Genomic DNA, 19,576 nt, shown 5'->3' with positions numbered 1-19,576 from the left:
AAAAGACCTTGAAGAAGATCTTTGTTAGCCATTTTACCCCTTTACTATCATAGTGCACATAGCTCCTTGTACCTTGTAATGCTGATAAGAAAAAATAAACAACTGAGAACGAACGAGACAAAAAACTCGCCTCCCGTCTCTTCAATCTTCAGTTCAAAGGGAAAAGAACCCAAAACAAAAGTCCTATAAAGGGACAGAGCTCAACTTCAAGTATAGACACACAGACACTTCTGTTTGTGTAAAGCTGACATAGAGCTGGTTTTGAAAGGCATAACAACACAAACCATGCAACTGTTGGAATACATTCAAATCAGTAGCAGGAATGTCTAAGACACACAACTATTACCCTGTCCAAACCTCCCCAGAAACTGATGACACTCAGTTCCTCACTACCTGTGACACCAGTAATGAGCTTCACCTACACATTTATGCCATCTGAGTATGCAGATGGACTGAAGCCTAGAAGAAAATAAACTTGACCTGAATCTCTTTTTTCTTGCAAGCAGTGAAAATGTGCAGGAACTTCAAGTACAGATGCAGAAAAGCAGGAAAAGCAGCTTGGCTGCAAGATGAAATCTATAATCAGTCTCCTGCTACTGAACTGGACTGGTGCAACCGTGTCCAATGTGATTAACCAAAGGCACATCTTCATGCCACTGCAGGTATGCTTCACAGCTGTGCCTTAGACAGGCATCTTAGCCACCTTGCCTTCTGATGCTCTTCAGAAAGCTGTTTCAGCCAGTTCAAAGATGCACAGGTAATTCACTTCCAAAACCAGTGAAGGCAGTGCATCTTGTTCTTGCTTTGTTCAGAATCCCAGAGCACGGTGCTTTGATCTGCTTTGTGCAAGAGGTCAGATGACTACTTAAATACACCTTTGAACTTAAAAACTTCCCTTTCCTGGTTGTTAAAATCCAGTTTTAGCCTCTTCTTGGGCCAGCCTTACCCAGTGCTTCAGCACTCCTGGGAGGAAGAAGGTCCCAGCACCATCAGTGCCAGCCCAGGCTCTTCCTTCCATGGGATGGGTGAACCACAGCATATTACACCCCAGAACAGGAAGGTAATTCTGAGCTTAGCTCTGCATATGCACAATGAGAACACTTTTAGCTTGAGCTAAAACTGGATGCACAGCCCATAGTGCGAGCGACAAAGCTGGGGGCTATTTGTACCCACCAGGAATCTCAAAAGACAGTCATGTTGCACAATTGAAGCAAGCACAGAACTGGAATGAGGTAAAACCATATGGATCTCTGACTTCTGAAGAGCACTGCAGTCCCTAGGCCACCAGGTCCAAGGAATGCAATCTCAGCAGTAATTATGAGGAAGGACCTCTGGCTGTCACTAGATACAACCTGACCAAGGCTACATCACTCTCCAGAGAAGTATATCTACCTACTGCTCTGTGTGAACACCCAAGCTACAGCTTGGGACCATCTCTCCTTGCTATAGCCCCTATCACTGCTGGACAGAGCTTGGCTCCATCATCTATTTGCTACATGATGCAAGAACATGTCAGCCAGGCCTATGGCCACCAGCAAAACCCACAAAACAGCACCATGCCCTCATGAAACACTGCATGTGTAGCTACACAACCCTGCACTGCACATCATGAGGTTACCATGCCCCTGGGGATCTCTATGCACCCCTTCTGCCATCACAATTTTAAATAGGAGCTGCTATACTTACGTCATTATCTGGGTCTCTATGCCAGGGTCTACAAGGGATCCATCCACAAAAAGTGGTGTTGATGTGAAACTGTATTTAGTCCAGGATCTTCCCTCATCAAAACTCACCCTGGGAGAGAAGCAGACAACATTTATACACATAAAAGGACTTACTCTACAGCAAATTCAGCAATTAAATATTGGCTAAGGACTGCAAGCTCCAGCAGCTGGATTTACAGACAAGCACCAATCTTTGCCATTTCCCAGCCCACTAAATTCATGCTCTTGATGTACTTTGAAAGATCAAAGCTTTAGAAAGCATAAACACTGGCAATAAAGACATGGATATACTTTATGCAGCTGTACATCAAGCCTCAAGGGATCAAGAGGCTTTGCCAAGACCTGTTTCTGGGTCTGGAATAGCACCTGGCATGAAGCACCACTCAGAGCATAAGAAACCCTGGCCTGAATGCATGAAAATTGCCTTCACTAGCACAGGACATTTTGACCCATCCATGTATCAATGCCATACGGCATTAGCTACAATCTCTCTAGCCCTATGAGTACTTAAAGGCAAATTGGGCTTATTTATGGCAATGAGGAGTGTTGAGTGTGTGTTCACACACGCACCTGAGCACCTGCATCTGTCTGGCAGGCTCTTGGTGGACACTGAATCCCCTGTGCTCCAAGTAGGTAGGACATTATCTGACACACCACCAAAGAACCAGGAGGCCACTGCAGTGTGTATTATAAACCATGGGCTGCACCAACCTCACATCTCCAGTGTGGAAAGCCAAAACTGGCAGTCACCATTCCCTAACTCTCTGCTCCTCAGGTAAGAAACCTTCACCTGACTCAGAATGCACCTGTGCAAGAATAGGAAGTTAACTTTACACCTAAGACAGAACTCTGGGAGCACAGCAGACACAGAAAGACTATCTGCCCTAAATCACTTCATTTAAATGTATGTATCTTCCCATACACCTGTGAATTTGTATGCGTTCTGCTTGCATGCTTATCTCTCCAAATAGCATTTCAACTTCAGGGGAACAGCATGCTTCATTAGCTTAGCTAAAGTTCTCTCAGCTTTTCAATTATCCGCCCCTCTTTTCTCCAGCATGAAACTTATTGTACAATGTCTCAGCCTGAGAACTAATAGATTTACATGTACCCTTTAATCTATTCCACTCCTGCCCATAAAACAGGTGCCTACTGAAGCAATATGAAGCAAATTCCAAAGCCCCTAAGGGTACAATTTTGAAGGAAACCTGTTGGAGCTTATTGATAACAGATCTAAATCACTACTCATTTAATAGAGTGGGTGGGGCACTCATAGATCTGCACACACCATTTTCAGGGGACTTACTGTAAAAGGAGAGCATCTGAAATGAACCTCTGCAAAGGTGAACTGTCAGCTCCTATGAAAAGTCAACCTGTGACCAAATCTTTCCCAATCTCTAAGTACAGGCACTTGCAGTAATGTGCTTTTTATGTCCGAAGAGCCTTCACAATTAATGACACAACTGAAACAGTTACACCTGGCTTGAATAATACAGCACAAATGGTTCATACGTGACTTGCAGCTTTTTCTATGAAGGGCTCAACTTTCACTCTTCCAGAGCTCAACTTGCTGCAGTCTGATGCACCCACTGCTAGTGACACCCACCCTTGGCTAACACACACTTCTTCCTTGACTCATCCTTGGTTTGCTCTAAAGACTGGGACATGGTCCTGATATCCTCTTTCCTGAGAGCATTTTAATTATAGCCATGACAACTGAGTTACCCATCAGAGGCTTCCAGTCACATCTCAGCACAGCTGCAGCACAGACTGGAGTCTGCAGCTCATCATTACGAGTCTGTTACTGCTCCCCTCTGTATGTCCAGCTGTGGAGCCAATACACCCTGAGGTTAACAGTCCACTATCACACCGTGACTAAAACAGTCATTTCTTTAATTCAGGTGGCAAAGAACTGTGCTCAAATGCAATATATTCAAAATTCCATAGAAATCTATGTTGAAATCATCCTAGAGTTATCTGTCAGGTCAAAAACTTAAAGTCCAGAAGCTTTTTATATTGAAAAACTAGCTGTTAATGTTCTCAAAGTACATCTATGGAACATGATCTTGCAAATGGGTTGTCAACCTTTCTTGAGGTGTCCAGATTTGGAATGACTGCAATTTCATGGATTTTGCACAATAATGACCCAGGTAGAGGAGACCTTAACACCTCATTACTGCTGCCAAACACCATTTTCAGTAAACAGTGTTAGTTCTCAATTTCAGAATGTTTAACTGGTGCAGGAGTCAGAGGGGCAAGAGCTAAGAAGAGGATAATTTTAGAGCAGTATCTTTAGTGCTTACTGTTATAACCCATTTATAGCAAAATCGTGTCTTCAACTGAGAAATAATTTTGCTCTATTTCACCTCCAGCTCTGATCAGTCACCACCATAGTATCTCTGCAAATTGATAGTCAAATACTAAAGGGGTTAGCAACATATCTCTGTTGCCTTTATCTACACCTACTGCCCTCTCCTCTCCCTCCCTTTATCTGTCTTGCTAGATTAATGTTAAATTCTGTAAACAAAATGTAGAAACGAGAGACACATCCTCTCAGAAATATCTGAAGCCCAAAGGATGACTTAGTCTATGTGTGTCTGTAGGAAAGAAACCCCACCTGGAGGCTCATAGTCCCTTACCAGTGCAAAGAGTAATTCATACATGTAGGTGAATGTATGGAGGCATTATATATTTATAAAATGGTGCAATAATCATTATATTAATCAATAAAACCAAAATGGTGGTAAAACAGAGATATGAATGACTTCAATGCTCTTTTTATGGACACCCTTGCAAAGTAACAAGTTTCCTCACCACATGTGCCGGATGGGCACTGACATGTGTTTCATGGCCACTAGTGCCCCTCCCCAGTCCAGAAACCAAACGTTGTATTCCTCCTCGAAGATCTGCAAACAAATGAAAAACTGTATGAGTGCTCCACTCCACTGGGAAGTGAAGAGCCAGAAGAATAGCAAAAGGCTCCGTGCTTTCCTTTGCTGTGCAAAACATACCTGTCTCCAGGAATTGCCACCATCAGAAGAGATGAACACGCCAACTTCTGTGTAGGAAAGTTCAGAGCCAATATTGCCTGCAACACAAGTGTCAGACATTCTTCTATGGATGAACACTCTAATGAAAATGTTAATTAAAGTTCTGACATTTAATGCTGGAAAATTAGAAATTTAAATAGGTTGACACTCTCCTGTTACCATCACAGAATTCAACTAACCACATTACTGTGTCAATGCTATTTCAAAAAAGTTCTTTCCCTGGGAGGCAGTGCAGCTCAAGAAGGGTGTTTTCATCATGCTCAGGATATAGGAAATGTCATACTGTCCATCTACCTAATTTTCTCCCTGATACTAGGAAGAGTCACCAACTGTTTTAGATGAGGCTGTAAGGAAAACCTGATGTGGGCAACCATACAGCAGGTCAGCCTATAGAGACATCCAGGTTCAAGAGCATAAATCTACTGTTTCAGTTCAAAGGTCTTAGTCCAGTATCTTACTATGAGTGGAAGTCCTCAAGAATTAGATGCTGATTTAAAGGTAGCAGTGTAAGTTTTGCATCACCATATTTTAAACACCAAAATGGAAATTCTGAATTTTCAAACAGGGATTTACAGATGGAGGCAAGGAAAGGGAGTAAAAATGCAAGGATTTTGTTGTTATCACTTTGTTCTGTCTTTTTGTGCAAAGCTGTTCTGTTATTTCCTTCATTCAAACCTCACAAAATGTAACTGCCAAACAAGTCAAGAGGATTTAACAGCTGTACAATTAGATAATAAAACATAATTCTTCCATTTGCAGGAATCTAACCTCTGTCCTGTACCAAGTGTCTGAGTTTCCAATCATTGCTGGAAATGTCTCACTGTAAATGAAGTGTTTGAGCAGCCAACACTTGTGAGAAAAAATTGCATAGCTTATCCTTGAATGCATTCAGCAACATGGTGAGATGCTCCTGCTGTTGTGAAACTGGTTAGTGGAAACAGATGTGTATATTCCCAACAGGTAAGGTTTTTACATCTACAAAGCAGTAAGGCAGAAATTATATTCTGCCTTTTAAAGGTTAATTGTTAGACTGGGAAAGCATTCATCCCGTGCACTGGCAACTTGAAAAGAACCTAATTTACTAACAATTTAGATCAATGCCTAGAATCTCACTGTCCTGCTGCCTCTATTTGCTTCCTAAAAGGTTAAAAAAAAAAAAAGCTTTTGTAATTACAGCATCATGAGTAGGGCTTGTTCCTAAGCATCCATCTAGCAAGTGCAACCTGCCAGGAGTGATGACTCCACTTGGCTATGCATGGGGATATCTGGAGGTTTAAACCAAATTATCTCACTTCATTTGGCCTGGATCACTGAACTGGAAATCACATGGTGTCTCCCTTGTTGAGATATAAATGTCATGAAGGGAACCCATCTCGGGCTCTGCCTTAGTCTGGCAAACACACTGAAGCACAGCACACTGAAGCACAGAATGACATGAGGATGAAAATGGTTGGAAGAAATAGTGTAAATTCATGCAGACAATATGCTAACATCCCACACTTGCGGGCCACTGCTATGCGGAACAGGACCAAGGAGACAAAGTGAGCCTTAGAAAGAACAGTTAAGCTATTTGGACATATTTGAGTGTATGCAAGAGGCTCCATTTGAACAGACAGAACTGCCTCCATGGCTGAGGCCAGCTTTTAATAGCACCAGCCATTCAGGAAGCACTTTGTTAGCCCAGCAGCTCCCACAGAGCTGAGGGTGGTTGGTAGCCCCATCCATCCTGCAGATTAATTACAGTGGCTCAGCCACTGCCACCATGAAGTATTGTAGCAGGCTGTCATTTAAACAACACGAAAGCTCTATGTTGCAGAACAGCCCACAATACCAATGGCCCGTGCAGTTTTGATTAAATGCTGCTAGCCTTGCAGCAGTAGAGTTAAAAGTAGGTGCCACACACCAGACAGGCACCCATGGAGCCCAGGCTTCACATGACAGACTTGGTGACAACTCTGCTCTTGCTATTCAACAGGTGGGACATAGTGACACCTCCTAGGAGCACAGACCCTGGGCACCATTCTCCTTCTGCAGCGAACAGGTAGATATGTCCATCAGTGGTAACAACATGAGAGGACCTAGTAGTGCCACTGAGTAATAGTACCTTGAAAGTGTGGGCTTAGACCAGCAAATGGGTTATGGCAGAGCAACAGATACCTGACACCTTTTTTGAACTTCAGGCCATATGGCTTCTCCTCACCCATAGCAAATGGGACTTAACATGAATTAGCTCAGCACTTGCTGAAACAGAGTTCAAAGGTTTTATGGGAATATGGGGAATACCTCATATACTCTCGGGCTCCCAGGGAGGTATGGGTGAGTGGTGAGAAGCATTTATGTTCTTACCTGTGGCCACCAGCAGCCCAGGAGCCGTGTCTTTGCTGGAAATGCTCCCTGAAGTATACGGATTCTCTGAGAGCTGCAGGCGCAAGTGCAGCGAGCAAAAGGGCTGTTGACAGAAAACAAAAAAAAGGCAGAAGCTTTAATATTCAGCAAGTTAAATATCAGAGGGGAACCCTTGGTGACTGCACACAGATGTTCTGATCCTTCTGAAAATGACCCCTCTGCTCTTAGCACACATAGGTCATATGTTCCTTTGATGGATAAGCAGGAACTCTGCACTACAAACAAGAATGTCAGCATGTCTGCCCTTGTTTTGACAACAATCTTAGAGCACTTTCCCCAGAAACTTTCTTATTCTGACTTTAATTCTATTAAATACATCAAGAAAGATGGTCAGAATTTTCCCTTAAAATCTGTAAAGCTATAGATAAATTTACTGAATTCATTTAACGCACATAAGGTCAAGACAAAAAACACAGGAAGAGCTTTGTTAACCTAGTGACCACAATAAGCAGCTCTGAAGGAGTCAATTGTGCCTTAGAAAAGATCTGCCACTCACCAGCTGGCAAAGTACAGGATCCCCTCTTAGATCAGTGTCCGGTGCCTGGAGCAAACGCCAGTCTCTGCCCTTGTTGTAGGTAATGAAAGTCTTGATCTGGTCATCTACCTTCCTGTTAGCCAGGAATATGCCTTTGATCCCTGCTACCTAGGAAAAAGGGAGAGAGGTGAAAAAAATACATCGGAAGAACAGGCCAAAAGCAATGTCCATCTGAGCATTCTCAGGAGTGGAAGGTCTCTGTAAAAGCAATAAAGGCACCTCAATCTAATCTTGGAACACCAAATGGCACTAAAAGTTTATCTTGGTGATGGTTGTAAAGATGAAAGGTCTTGTGTGGTTTCTCTCTTTGGAAGAAAAAGACGAGGATGGCCACAGAGCAAATCCCTGGGAAACAGCCTACTTTAGGATTTCATGGAGTTCTTGTGCAGATAGGTTGATGATGGGCTTGAAGGTACAGCATGCACCAGGTCTTACTTGAGCTCTGTGAGCTTGAGGATGGGGTCAGCCCCACTGCCTCCACAGATTGTCAAAACAGGGAAAAACAGAAGATCACATCAGAAGCAGTATGGGATCCTTTTGTGTACCAGAAAAAAAAAAAAAAATCAGCACAAAAGATGTGAATCCTGAGCATGATGTGACACTAATGTTTTGAAAACTTGATTTCTTCACTTTCCTTCCACATCCAAATTCTGACAAATCAAGCCAGTTGTTTCAAATATTATGATTTTTGTCAGCAGAACCCCTTGCAACAGAATATGGTCCTGTCAAAACATCCCCAAGAAGATTTCATGTTGAGTCTGGTCTCTGTTGCACAGCTGTGAAAGTGAGACAGGAAGAAGAAATTTGCTGCAAATCTGCAACTTCCTGGGAACTGTCAGGATGCAAATCCTCCTACTCTGAAGCCCCTGGAGTGATATTACTCTTTAAATGACTGTAAAAATCTATTCACATTTAATAGTGAAAAGTCTATGATATACCACTGGGGAGTAAACAGGCTTACCCAGGAATGAGATACAATGCATGTTAATTTTTGCTGGTTCATCACAGCAAAGAAATATACTTTTTCAGAGGCAGGAAGGTAAATTTCACCAGGTGAAAAAAAACCCCATAAACCCTGTCCTTTATACTAATCAATGTGCTATTTGTGAATTTTGCCTCATTGACCTCAACAACCTGGATTTTTATAAACTAATTGATTATGTTGTTAAATGAGCATTGTTCTGGCTGAAATTAAAAAAAAAAAAAGTATATTCCTAACTTCTGCATGCAGCTGCAAGAACATTTCTCCATGTAACAGTAGAAATCAACTTGCAGCCGTTTCTATTAGTATTACTGATTAGTTTGCTGATTAGTGCTGCTGGAAAAGCACTGAGCCCTGGATCTCAGCAGATCTTCCATCCAACAAGTAATGACAAACCAAAACCAGAATGCTCTGAAGAAACCAGGAACTGGAACTGTTCTGAATGCACTGCTGTTGGCCAAGGCTGACAGGCCTGGATGAAGCATGAGAGTGTTTGGGGCAGTTTGGGGTAGAAGTTCTTCATCTGTCATCTCTGGGCAAGGGGCACCTACAAATTTTTGGTTATAGTTCACGAACTGTTCAGTGCTCTTGCAGGTGCAGTCCAGATTCCCTGCCTGTGAGCAGGTGTCTCTAGATACCCAAGAGGAAAAAAAAGATGTATTTAGTCTTTCTACGGATATCCACATTAGGATGAGAAGGGTAATGGTTTCCCTTTTGGAAATGACACATTTTTAACCAGTCATTTACTTGAACCCAACCAGGCATTGCACCTATAGCAGAATAACTGCATCTATTCCCACATGAGTCAGCTCAGCATCAAATCCAGGAAATGCCTCAGGGCTTATCCCAAAACAAATGAAAATCCTGGGAGGTTGGTAAGAGATTTACACTTGCTCAAACTAGCAGGCTGTTGCTGCTCTTTGTAGGGCGACCTTTACTACATACCTCATAAAGGTCAATGACGATATTCCCCTCGAGCCCTCGGCTGCTCTTGACGTTTTCCAAGGCCAGGGTGAAGTAGACCCCTCGGGTGTCCGAGATGTACAGGTTATAGGTATCATTCTGGTTCCACTCTTGAACAGCTGCAAAGACCTGATTCTCATCTGTGCTGATAATGTGCATGTCCTGTTAAAAGAAGACAAAAGGCCTGTTACTGAGGATCTCTGTATTTCTTTGCCCTTCGGGACATGTAGTAATTACCATGAATTATGAAAGAATAGAGATGGAGCATGAATTATAGGTATGTTTAACAACTTTCTGTTAGAGCAAGCCAATAAATTACCAGCATTGTGACTTTTCTGCATTTCACTTTTAAAATAATCACCAGCTGGGCGAAAGGTTTTTGCTTTCTTCATTTTTGGTACCTTCAAGGAATTTCATCCAGTTTCATTTTTTATTTATAAATTTGAAAGTCAGTTTTATTACTCATGGAAGATTCACAGCCTTGGAGCCTGGAGTCTTCATAGTCTCTAAGCATCATATGGCATCAGGCTAAAAGCAGTGATAATTTTCATTCATGAAATAATGGGCTTGTGCTTCCAACTGGCAAGGGATGGTTTCAAAAAACCTTGGGAGTTCGCATTTATTTGAAGGTGAAGTATAGGTATCAGTTTGAGCTACTGCTGATAGTGATTTTTAATAACACATTTTCCTATTGAGAGTTTATCTGAGCTCAACTATCCCACAATATATGGGCTGTCAAATAACCCACCCACTCACTTCAGTTGGATTTCTGCTGCTGACCAAGATACAAAAAGTCTAGCAAGGGTTTCCCCATTTAGTTTTAATATCAAAGAGATTTGACAGTGCATTTTCTCAGTATTATTTTAAAACAGGTTCATGGAAATTACTTTCAGGGTGATGATGAGCATAGAAGCACTTCATCCTTGCTACCATTGTTGAACAAACTGACACAGGTTCAGCTAGAAGCCAAATGACTGTGGCTATAAGAGACTCCATTTATCTATTTGTATCTATTTAAACTTTCTATAGAGTGCCAAGAGGCCTTGATTAATTCCTTGCACTGTTTCTGAATCAAGAAATCATAATTTTGGAAGTCTCCCAAAGGATGGAGTGACCTGATTTCAGGAAAAAATATCTGGAGGAAAATCAGTTCAATATCCTCATCCTGCCTAGGAGGCATCTTAATCTTTTGTGTGAGGTATCTAGATGAAAAGCTGGGATTGATTAAACGGGGCTATTTCTAATAGACCTAACATATCCTATCGGCATGAGATGGGGAGAAAAAACATTTGAGGGCCTAATTCTGTCCCAGTGAGTACAGTCAGTGGGAGATTTGCCATTTCCCTCAATGAAGGAAGACTAAATCAGGAAGTTTGTTCTTGCCCAGTAGCTATAATTCCTTAAAGATTAAGGAGGTATTATACCTACTCCAACAGTGTGAAAATAAAGCAAAATGCCCAATGACTTCAATCTGTTTTTACCAGTTGCAGTGGAAATATTGCATTACCCCGGTGCCAACCTCACATACGTACAACTCCAGCAGAGTTCATTAATCTGCACATGACAGATAGTTATTACTGTACAGCAAAAATATTCTAGTGACTAAGGGCAGCATAAACAAGCCTCCTTTACGTGGCTCAAAGACTTTTCCATGACACCTAGCCTTAAGGTACTTCTGATTTTCAAATTACAAAAGTACCCTTGATTTTATAGGATGCACCAATTCTGTATCAGGGCCATCAACAAATCTGTATTTTAACAGATCATTTTCCAAGCCCTGGTGGTAACAATGTTTTTGATACAAAGATACCATCTGCCTTCTTAGCCACCTCAGGAACTACTGGCTCATGTTTGGCTGCTGTCAACCAACACCCCCAGGTCCTTTTGCACTAAGCCACTCTGTCCCCAGCCTGTAGCACTGTGTGGGGTTGTTGTAATCCAAGTGAAGGACCTGGCACTCCCCCTTATGGAACCTCACATATTTGGCTTCCCAAGACATTACATGTCTATGCTCACAAATGGGGGACTCACCTTAGGAAGGGAGTATTTGGGTAATTTAATCTGTGCAAAAGGCTCCCGTCTGTATGACACATAGTAAGTTGCTCTTCCACCAGTTGTCACCTGTGGAAATACCAAATAAAATGAGTGATGACCCTTCTGAGACATTCTGTGATGACATCTCTAAACTTTCCTTCAGGTATCTTTTCTATGACAGGCACAGCTGTCCTTAAAGGCATCTGGGTAACTCCAAAGAAATCACAAACTTGAGAGGGATAGAGATTTATTCATTTAAATTGTGCTATTGAACTTTCCTTTTTGCCTCTTATGATTCAAATCCAGTGTGATTTTACCATCTCAGGGAAAAAAAGTGCTGAGTGGGAGGAAAAGAAGGATCTGGTTTCATCACATGGTCCAGCTCAATTACCTTGGGCAAGTAACTTAAAGTCTCTGTGCTTCTGTTCTTCCCCTGTAAGCAGGAGATAATCCCTCTTTCCTCAGCTGCTTCTCAGCCTTGTCTGCACTATAAGTCCCTTGAGGCCAGGATTGTCTTCCAACAACCTTTTACAGTGACTAACAGCAGAGATCCACACTAGCACCATTTAATGCTAACTGTAAATGCGCTCTTGGAAAGCTGGAGCTAAGCTCTTAGATGCCCTTTGTCACTCGGTTTGAAACTGGTTTCTCTGAAATGAAACACTCTGAAAATGAATGTGTGGGGGGAACTGTAGGGACAGACATCCAAATCTGCAGTTCTATGGACTGAATGAACTAAAGCCTATGCAAAAACACCATGCATCAATGAGCTCTAGCACAGATAATTTGTAAAATATGGGATCTAAAACCTGTCAGGAGTCACTTACTCTTGCTGTAGGTGTTCTTTCTGGCACTATCTCAGACCTGGCTAAAACAAGGCTTACATCAGTGAATTTCTTACATTCTGCTGGTTTGGCAGTCTTGCAGGTCTTAAGGTAAAACAATGCACAAAGCACTTGTCTATTGTATGGAATATCACTTGTTGGCTTCTTAGGTTTCCAATAAAGCTAAGAGAAAAGTCCTAGATTCCCTTCTAGATATACTTCCTTTATCTGACAGTGATATTTGAGAATGAGCTTACATAGAATATTGCTACAGCATCAATTGTATTCTCAGCAATGATATCACCTCTAGATAGCAGCTTTCTTCCCAGGAGAAGCTGCCATTCAAAGGACACGCTATTATTGGTCATGAAATTTGATATCAAATCAACTCAAGGCTTTTCCAGTGACAGTTTGAAAAACTGGAAAGAAAGGAAGTTTTAGACATAGGACCAGCTTCTACACTAAGACTTCCCCTTCAGATTTTTTCCCATTTTTATTTGTAATGTCATCATAACTGTATTTAGCACTCTCAAGAGGAAAAAAAATGGCCACTATTATAGCACACACGGCATAAGGTCATAAGAATGACCTATATCACAGCAAATAAACTCTCCACAGATAACATGTAGCTAAAACCAAAGGTAAACACAAACATGAAAATCTAAAGCAACTGGTCTACAGACCCAGAACAAGCCAGTAGGAGAGACAGGCAGAAAAGAAAACAGCAGTCACTGCCTCAATTGGACTGGCACAGCAGTGAGCATTTCAGGGTCCTGCTCTGAGCTGTGAGGATTACAGAATCACACAATGGGCTGGGCTGGGACCTCAAAGATCATCCACTTCTTGTATCTAATCTAACTCTACTCTTTTTCAGTTCAAAGACGTTCCTCCTAGTCCTGACACTCCATGCTCTTGTCCAAAGTCCCTCTCCAGCTCTCTTAAAGCCACTTTAGGTACTGGAAGGTGCCCTAATGCGTCCCCACATCCTTCTCTTCTGCAGGTTGAATAAGGTCAGTGAGTGCTACTTCTGAAAGATGTATTTCCCACCAAATACTTCCACATCAAAATAAAATTTTCACAGGAGAGAACAGACTGTGCTGTTGATTTATACTGAGTCCAGCTCAAAGGCAAAAATTCATGTTTGCAGTAATTTTATCTCTCTCAGCTCTACAAGCATTGCTCAAAGGATGCCACACTTCTAGGTCATATTGTCTAAATAGCACAGGGAATATGTAAATATCCCCTCTTCTCTTTTAATATTTATTGCCTCCACTGGAAAACCCAAATTCTCAATTCTCACATGAACTGAACATGTTCAGTGACTAACTTGGTAGGGACCCTGTGTTAATATATGAATATTTACATACTTTGTAAATGTTGTGATGACCAGTTAAGACTGGGAATAGTCCAACAATCTTCCAGTTAATCCAATGAATACAGAATGTCAAAAATATCAAGGGGTGGTCAAACTCTACTTTCTGTGCCACAACAGGATCTACCACAAGTCTGCCACACTCAAAAGGTTTTATACCAGTTTTTTGTCTTTAGCCCACTGAAAACTGGTACCTGGAGGGGATTTGTTTGTATTTATTGTTTGTCTGTTTTCTAAATGCAGAAAATTAGGATTAAAACACTCTTAAAGTTCAGTATACAATAGTTAAACTCTCTCTAAGGCTTCCACCTGAACTAGGTCACCTTGACAAGGGTTTAGAAATAGAAATCTTTGAGGTTTGTGGTCTTCCTGAGCCAGTTAATATGAAACCACCCACAAGTCTGTTGGCAGGAGTTATGTAAGCTTTTCCCAGCCAGGATCTCATCTTTGCATGATTTACATGCACAGTTATAACAGTTCCAAAAAAATGATCAAGCCTCCAATAAAGTTTTGGCAAGCACTGTGGTACAGAATGAATTTTGGAAGGCCCAACTCAATTTATTTTGATGAACTTTTCCTTTTCCTATGAGCAAATGCTCCAACACTGTAAATCCTAGAGATTATGGCAGCATTTTGCCCTCCAATGCCTCCTTTTAGTTCACATTTGATGAATGTCACCCAATTATTTGCTGTGAGCTCATCTGTCATGCTCAGTACAGAATTAGCTGGGTTTGTCTTTTTCTTCCTCCATCGCTAATGACTGGATCATTAATCTGTTTTTCTGGATTTCTACATTATGTGTTTAATTGGGCTCCTGGCCAGTGGAAATGATTCCTATAGACAAATGTGTTTGTCATTAAACACATCTGTCTTACCCAACCCATGTTCTTTCCTCCTCCCTCCACTCGTGAGCTACTCCTTTTCTTTAATATTTCCACATTCAAGTCACAAGTCTCATCTTACTTATATCAGCTGGCACTTAAGAAGAGAAACATGAGAAATTTCTCTTTGAAATCCCTGAGAGTCTGGATATGTTGGCTCATTTCCCCTCCTGACCCGTAATGAGACAGAGTGCATCAAACATAGAAGAAAACAAATATGTTCACAAGACTGCAGAAAATTACATAAAATTTGTCATGGAATCTACTGATCTCCATAATGAGACATGTCTAGGAATGCACAAAGCCATTTCTGATGTTTATGATTGAATATGATTATTTAAGAGCAAGCTTTGTGGCTTTGCTTTTTTTTTTTTTTTTCAGATTGAAGTTCACCTGAGGCAAAAACACCTGTGCTATCTAGAAGAGTTTGGAAGGCAAGTAGAATGAGTTAAGAGGTCCCAGACTACAAAGAAGCCTTAGATGATGTGAGGAACTGTAGATCACTGTGCATCAGGTTTCTTAATCATTTTCCTGGCTGGCTGATGCTGGGACTCATAATTTCCAGTGTAAGGCAGATACTGATGGAACAAACATGAAATTACTAAATCTCAGAAATGCCCCTGGGCTAAGGAGGACCCCATCTGCCTCCTGATGCTCAAAGAACTTGCAGGAAAGTGAGCAAAAAGCTCACAGAACCAAATTTTACATTTCTTGTTGATAGTAAGTTTCTAATAGTATATAGTTGAGGTTATTTTCAATGAACACCTCACTCATTTTCCAAGGTGATTGCTCTGCTTGTAGAGTTCCCCTCCTCACAGTAACATCAAATGAGCTGGAGGAGTCAAAAGTTCAGAAACACTCTATCAGTGTTGTAGCAGCATCCTGGATCTGTGTTCTCCAACTCCATAGGGAGCCCTGGCATCCCTCCTCATTGCTTTAAATTTAGGTTCCCCTTCTTCTTCTTGTGAGCATACAATTGCCTAAATTAAATTGTGGATTAAAGCACAGAAGAGTCATGAAAGTTCAGCAGGCAGGCTGCTTCACTGACACCCTTACCAAGGGATTTTGGGGTTCTTCAGAGACAGCCCTGCCTAGGCCTTGCACAGGTTGTATGAGGATTGAAAAGTTGTGGCTCCTCTCCCAAGCCTAACCACAATTCCAGTCACAAGAGGTTCAGAAGATGAGGAAGAACATGAACCTAATGAAATGTTCTTCCCTCTTGATTACTGACCATGACCAGGAAAAGCAATCTTCCATGTATTTCTGTGTAGTGAGGTTCTCCACTGCCCCAGCATATAGCCCACCATGATAGGTACCATCCAGTCTGAATTATCTCTCTGTGGTTTTCATTACTATCATGCCTTCTGCAGGGTCATTGAACAATATGCAGTTACCTGAGTGTGGAGTTTCTGTGCATGAAAAACCCTAAAGTTGCCTGGTAAATTCAGCAGGCTTGGAAAACATGACACTCTTTACAGCATCACACCCCTCAGCAAAAATTTGCTATGACAAAGGAGCATTTATTATACTGGCCCAGTCCCTGTTCAGCTCCCTCTCTGCTCAGCACAAAGATGACAGAGCTAAAGCACAGAGTCATCCTGAGTGAAAGTATTGCATTTGATTTTAAAGCAAATCCTGCAGAAAATGTGCAGTTACACCAAAACACAAGCCACATCAGAGCTGCAGGTGCACATTACCCACACAGAAGTCAACTTATGAGAAGAGCATAATTGTACACATTAAATCTTCTTTTGATTTCAGAGGAAACATATGAGTTTGCCAAGGCAATACTTTACATCTTCAGCTGATCAATCAGACAACGTGAGGGGAGGGGAGAGGGTGATGAAAGAAAGCACAGCACAAAAAGCCCTAGAAAGAAAATCAATAAAAAATTAAATAAAAAAATGAAAATGTTAATAATTTTTTTATCAAGAGATGTTTAGGCTCAAGTTCCAAATGTGATATTTGGCACAGAAAAGATGAAACTGTGCTAGAAAAGGATGAAAAGCACCCAGCAGTGAATAGGAAAGTAGCTAACTACTTACTGCCTGTTCTGCTCTAAGAAGAGCTTTTAACTAGCACGTGGGATGCATTTTCTTTCATCTGTATGGATTAATTTCCCCCACTGGAGTGCTGTCCAGCATTTTAAATAGGAGTGAGAGCAGATCAGCTGTAGCAGGCATTATTCACCAGTAAAACAGGTGTAATCGTGTTCATCATTTAAACGTCTTCATCCTATTAGTTTCATAATAAGCTTTTAATGATTCCTTCAATAAAAGACTCAAAGACCAACCCCTACAAGCTGGAGAGTGCTCCATTGTCCCACCAAACTGTTTTCTCTGCCATCGATCGCAAAGATAAAAATCAATCGTAGCTAAGCAGGGTGAAGTTAAAAATAAATTGCATAGATTGATTTCTGTTAGGACCTTTGGCTCCTAGTTAATGGAGGAAAAAATGGAGGAAAGAAATTTATATTTGAACATGGTGTATTTAGTTTCTGTGAAAATAAAGAGAAGGCTCTATACTGGGAAATCAACATTTTATTTCTCCCCTCTATCCTGTTACACTGCTGAGAAGTCTCACATTAATAAAAAAATTTTAAAAATACCCAAAAATACATACCAAAAAAACCCAAAAAACAAAACAAAACGAAAAATTTAAAAAACCAAAAACAAAACAAAAAAAACCTACTTCTTCATTCCTAGGGAAATTTGCCACTTATTTAAGTTTTTAAATTGATAACTTGATAACAGAGGAATCCCTACGAATTAGCACAAACTCAGCTGTGGCTGCTGGTTGAAGTCTATTCACCTGATAAATGACTTCAATTCAGCAAATATGCTCATTTAGCCTATTCTTAAATACTCAATAAACTTGAAGCATACACTCATGTCCTACTAAACATTAAGCACTTCCAAGTGTTCCTAAACAAGCATAGTTACAGCCAGTAATAATATTAAACTACTTCTCTGAGCTGGGCTTAGATAAGTGTAGTTTCTAGAATCAGGAAATTTTTCCCCCCTCTAAAATGCCTCAAAGAGAAATGTCCCCCACCTGAATTCTAATATTATAAATAATAAGTATTTTTCTTTCTGCTGAGGCTGGGGAAAAACGGTTATTATAAATACAATCACCCTGATAAAACCAGATTTTGATTTAGATTTTAAGAAAAGTCTATAAATGCCATTTTGCAATAAATTACTTCAGCTGAAATTTTTGGACACACGCTGATGAGACACCAGGCGTCCAAAATAGGAGATATTATCCACAGGTTTTGTAAGAAGTTCTCAGTGATTGTGGGTGAATACTGACATCTGCATATGTTTTAAGGAAACTTTTCTGATGCAAAAGAAGACTGAAACGGTTCAATAGATTTTGGCAGAAGTGTTTGCTCCTCTGAGCCAGAGGAGTTATTCAGATGTGCACTGTAAGACTCCCACTCAGCTGCACCACACGACAACCTCTGGAGAAATTCTGGGTTTGCTCCTCACTTGGGCCAGTGAGCAGGCTGAGATGCTGCCCTCCTGTGCAACTCCCTGAATTAGGCAAAAGTCTTCCAAGTTCAAAATTACTTCAGAAGGTGAAGAGCCATATAAAAGATCAGTATCACAGTAGAGCATTTTCACTTAAACCTTTCCCTTTCCATACATAATTCCTACAAAAACTGCTGCTGCTTCTACACTGCTGCAGCCACCATCCCCTGCTCCTAAATGGCAACACCACAGACCCCATCTCATTCAGGAGGATTATAAACCAAGACTCTGTCTCTCTTCCCAGCTGCCTTCACACTCTTCTTCCTTCATCATATCAACCTCAAAACAAAGGGTCACCAAGAGAGCAACTTAGCTTTTTGATCATGGAATCATCACATGTCCCAGAACAATCTGAAGGAATATGGACTCAAGAGAAAGATATGCAGTTCCTAGGGTTCCCAGGAGACCAAATTACAAATGAAATGGAATAGAAAGAAGACAAGAAAGACAAGAAAGGAGTAGAAGCAGGGGCCAATGACAGACAAGACACTCTTGAGTTTCAGCCTGAAGCTTAACACCTTGATAAATTATGCCATGGGATGGAAAGGGGAAGTGGTACCCATGTTTTCACTCTTTAAAGGCCTTGGAAAGTGATAAGGTACTGCCTGTCAGCATGCCTCTCTGATTAGTGGTGCAAAACACCTCCCTTTTAAAGTGGAAATGGACTGGGATCTGAAGCAAAAAGCCAATCCTTTTCGATCAAAGATTGCAGGGAGTATTCCTTGTCCTTATGAGATCACCAAAGAGAGATCTGAGAGGGCTCATCTCCAAAGGCACTTGTTGGGCCTGTATCACCCCAAACCCAAACCAGGTATCAGCTGCTAGGTCTGGGGAGTCTTCTACACCCAGTGGTGTTGTCACTGCTATGGAAAGCACTGAATGTCTGAGCTACAATTCAGATCAACTTCAGCTCCTCTCTGCTGGGATAGCAGAGTCTGCAGCATCCTGAGGAAAAATAAAGACATAAAAAACAACCAAGACAGGTATTGATCACCCATCCAGACACCTCTGCACTGACTTACAGCCAGCTCGAATCAAAAAGGCCAAAGTAACCCTGAGGGTGTCCAAGTGCTGACAGAGACAGAAGCGTAGGAGAGGAATGGGGACAGCGATAACTGCATGCCAGACTAGACCGGTTTGAGCTCTGGGGGGAAAGCCACACACACAGAAGGGTTTACACAACACAGCAAGATTAATACGGGGATGGAAACATATTTATGAGACCTAGATCTACAGCTGGGGGAAAAAAAAAGAAGAAACAATTTTGCAAGA

The 19,576-nt window shown here is 41.4% G+C and overlaps 1 protein-coding gene across 1 annotated transcript in view; it reads right to left on the bottom strand.

The window, feature by feature from the left end:
* The window catches only part of SORCS3 (sortilin related VPS10 domain containing receptor 3), a 273,617-nt gene that overhangs the window by 51,593 nt on the left and 202,448 nt on the right, over window positions 1-19,576 (bottom strand). The window contains exons 9-15 of the mRNA XM_033515725.1: window positions 11,692-11,781; window positions 9,643-9,822; window positions 7,677-7,823; window positions 7,121-7,223; window positions 4,736-4,812; window positions 4,539-4,630; window positions 1,687-1,794 (exon numbers count right to left, since the gene is read on the bottom strand). Coding sequence (XP_033371616.1) covers window positions 1,687-1,794; window positions 4,539-4,630; window positions 4,736-4,812; window positions 7,121-7,223; window positions 7,677-7,823; window positions 9,643-9,822; window positions 11,692-11,781 — 797 coding nt within the window. The remainder of the gene's footprint in view (window positions 1-1,686; window positions 1,795-4,538; window positions 4,631-4,735; window positions 4,813-7,120; window positions 7,224-7,676; window positions 7,824-9,642; window positions 9,823-11,691; window positions 11,782-19,576) is intronic.

Source organism: Parus major, chromosome 6 (assembly GCF_001522545.3).
Source record: "Parus major isolate Abel chromosome 6, Parus_major1.1, whole genome shotgun sequence".
Classification (NCBI taxonomy): Eukaryota; Metazoa; Chordata; class Aves; order Passeriformes; family Paridae; genus Parus; species Parus major.
This window is presented reverse-complemented; position numbering and strand designations above follow the sequence as displayed.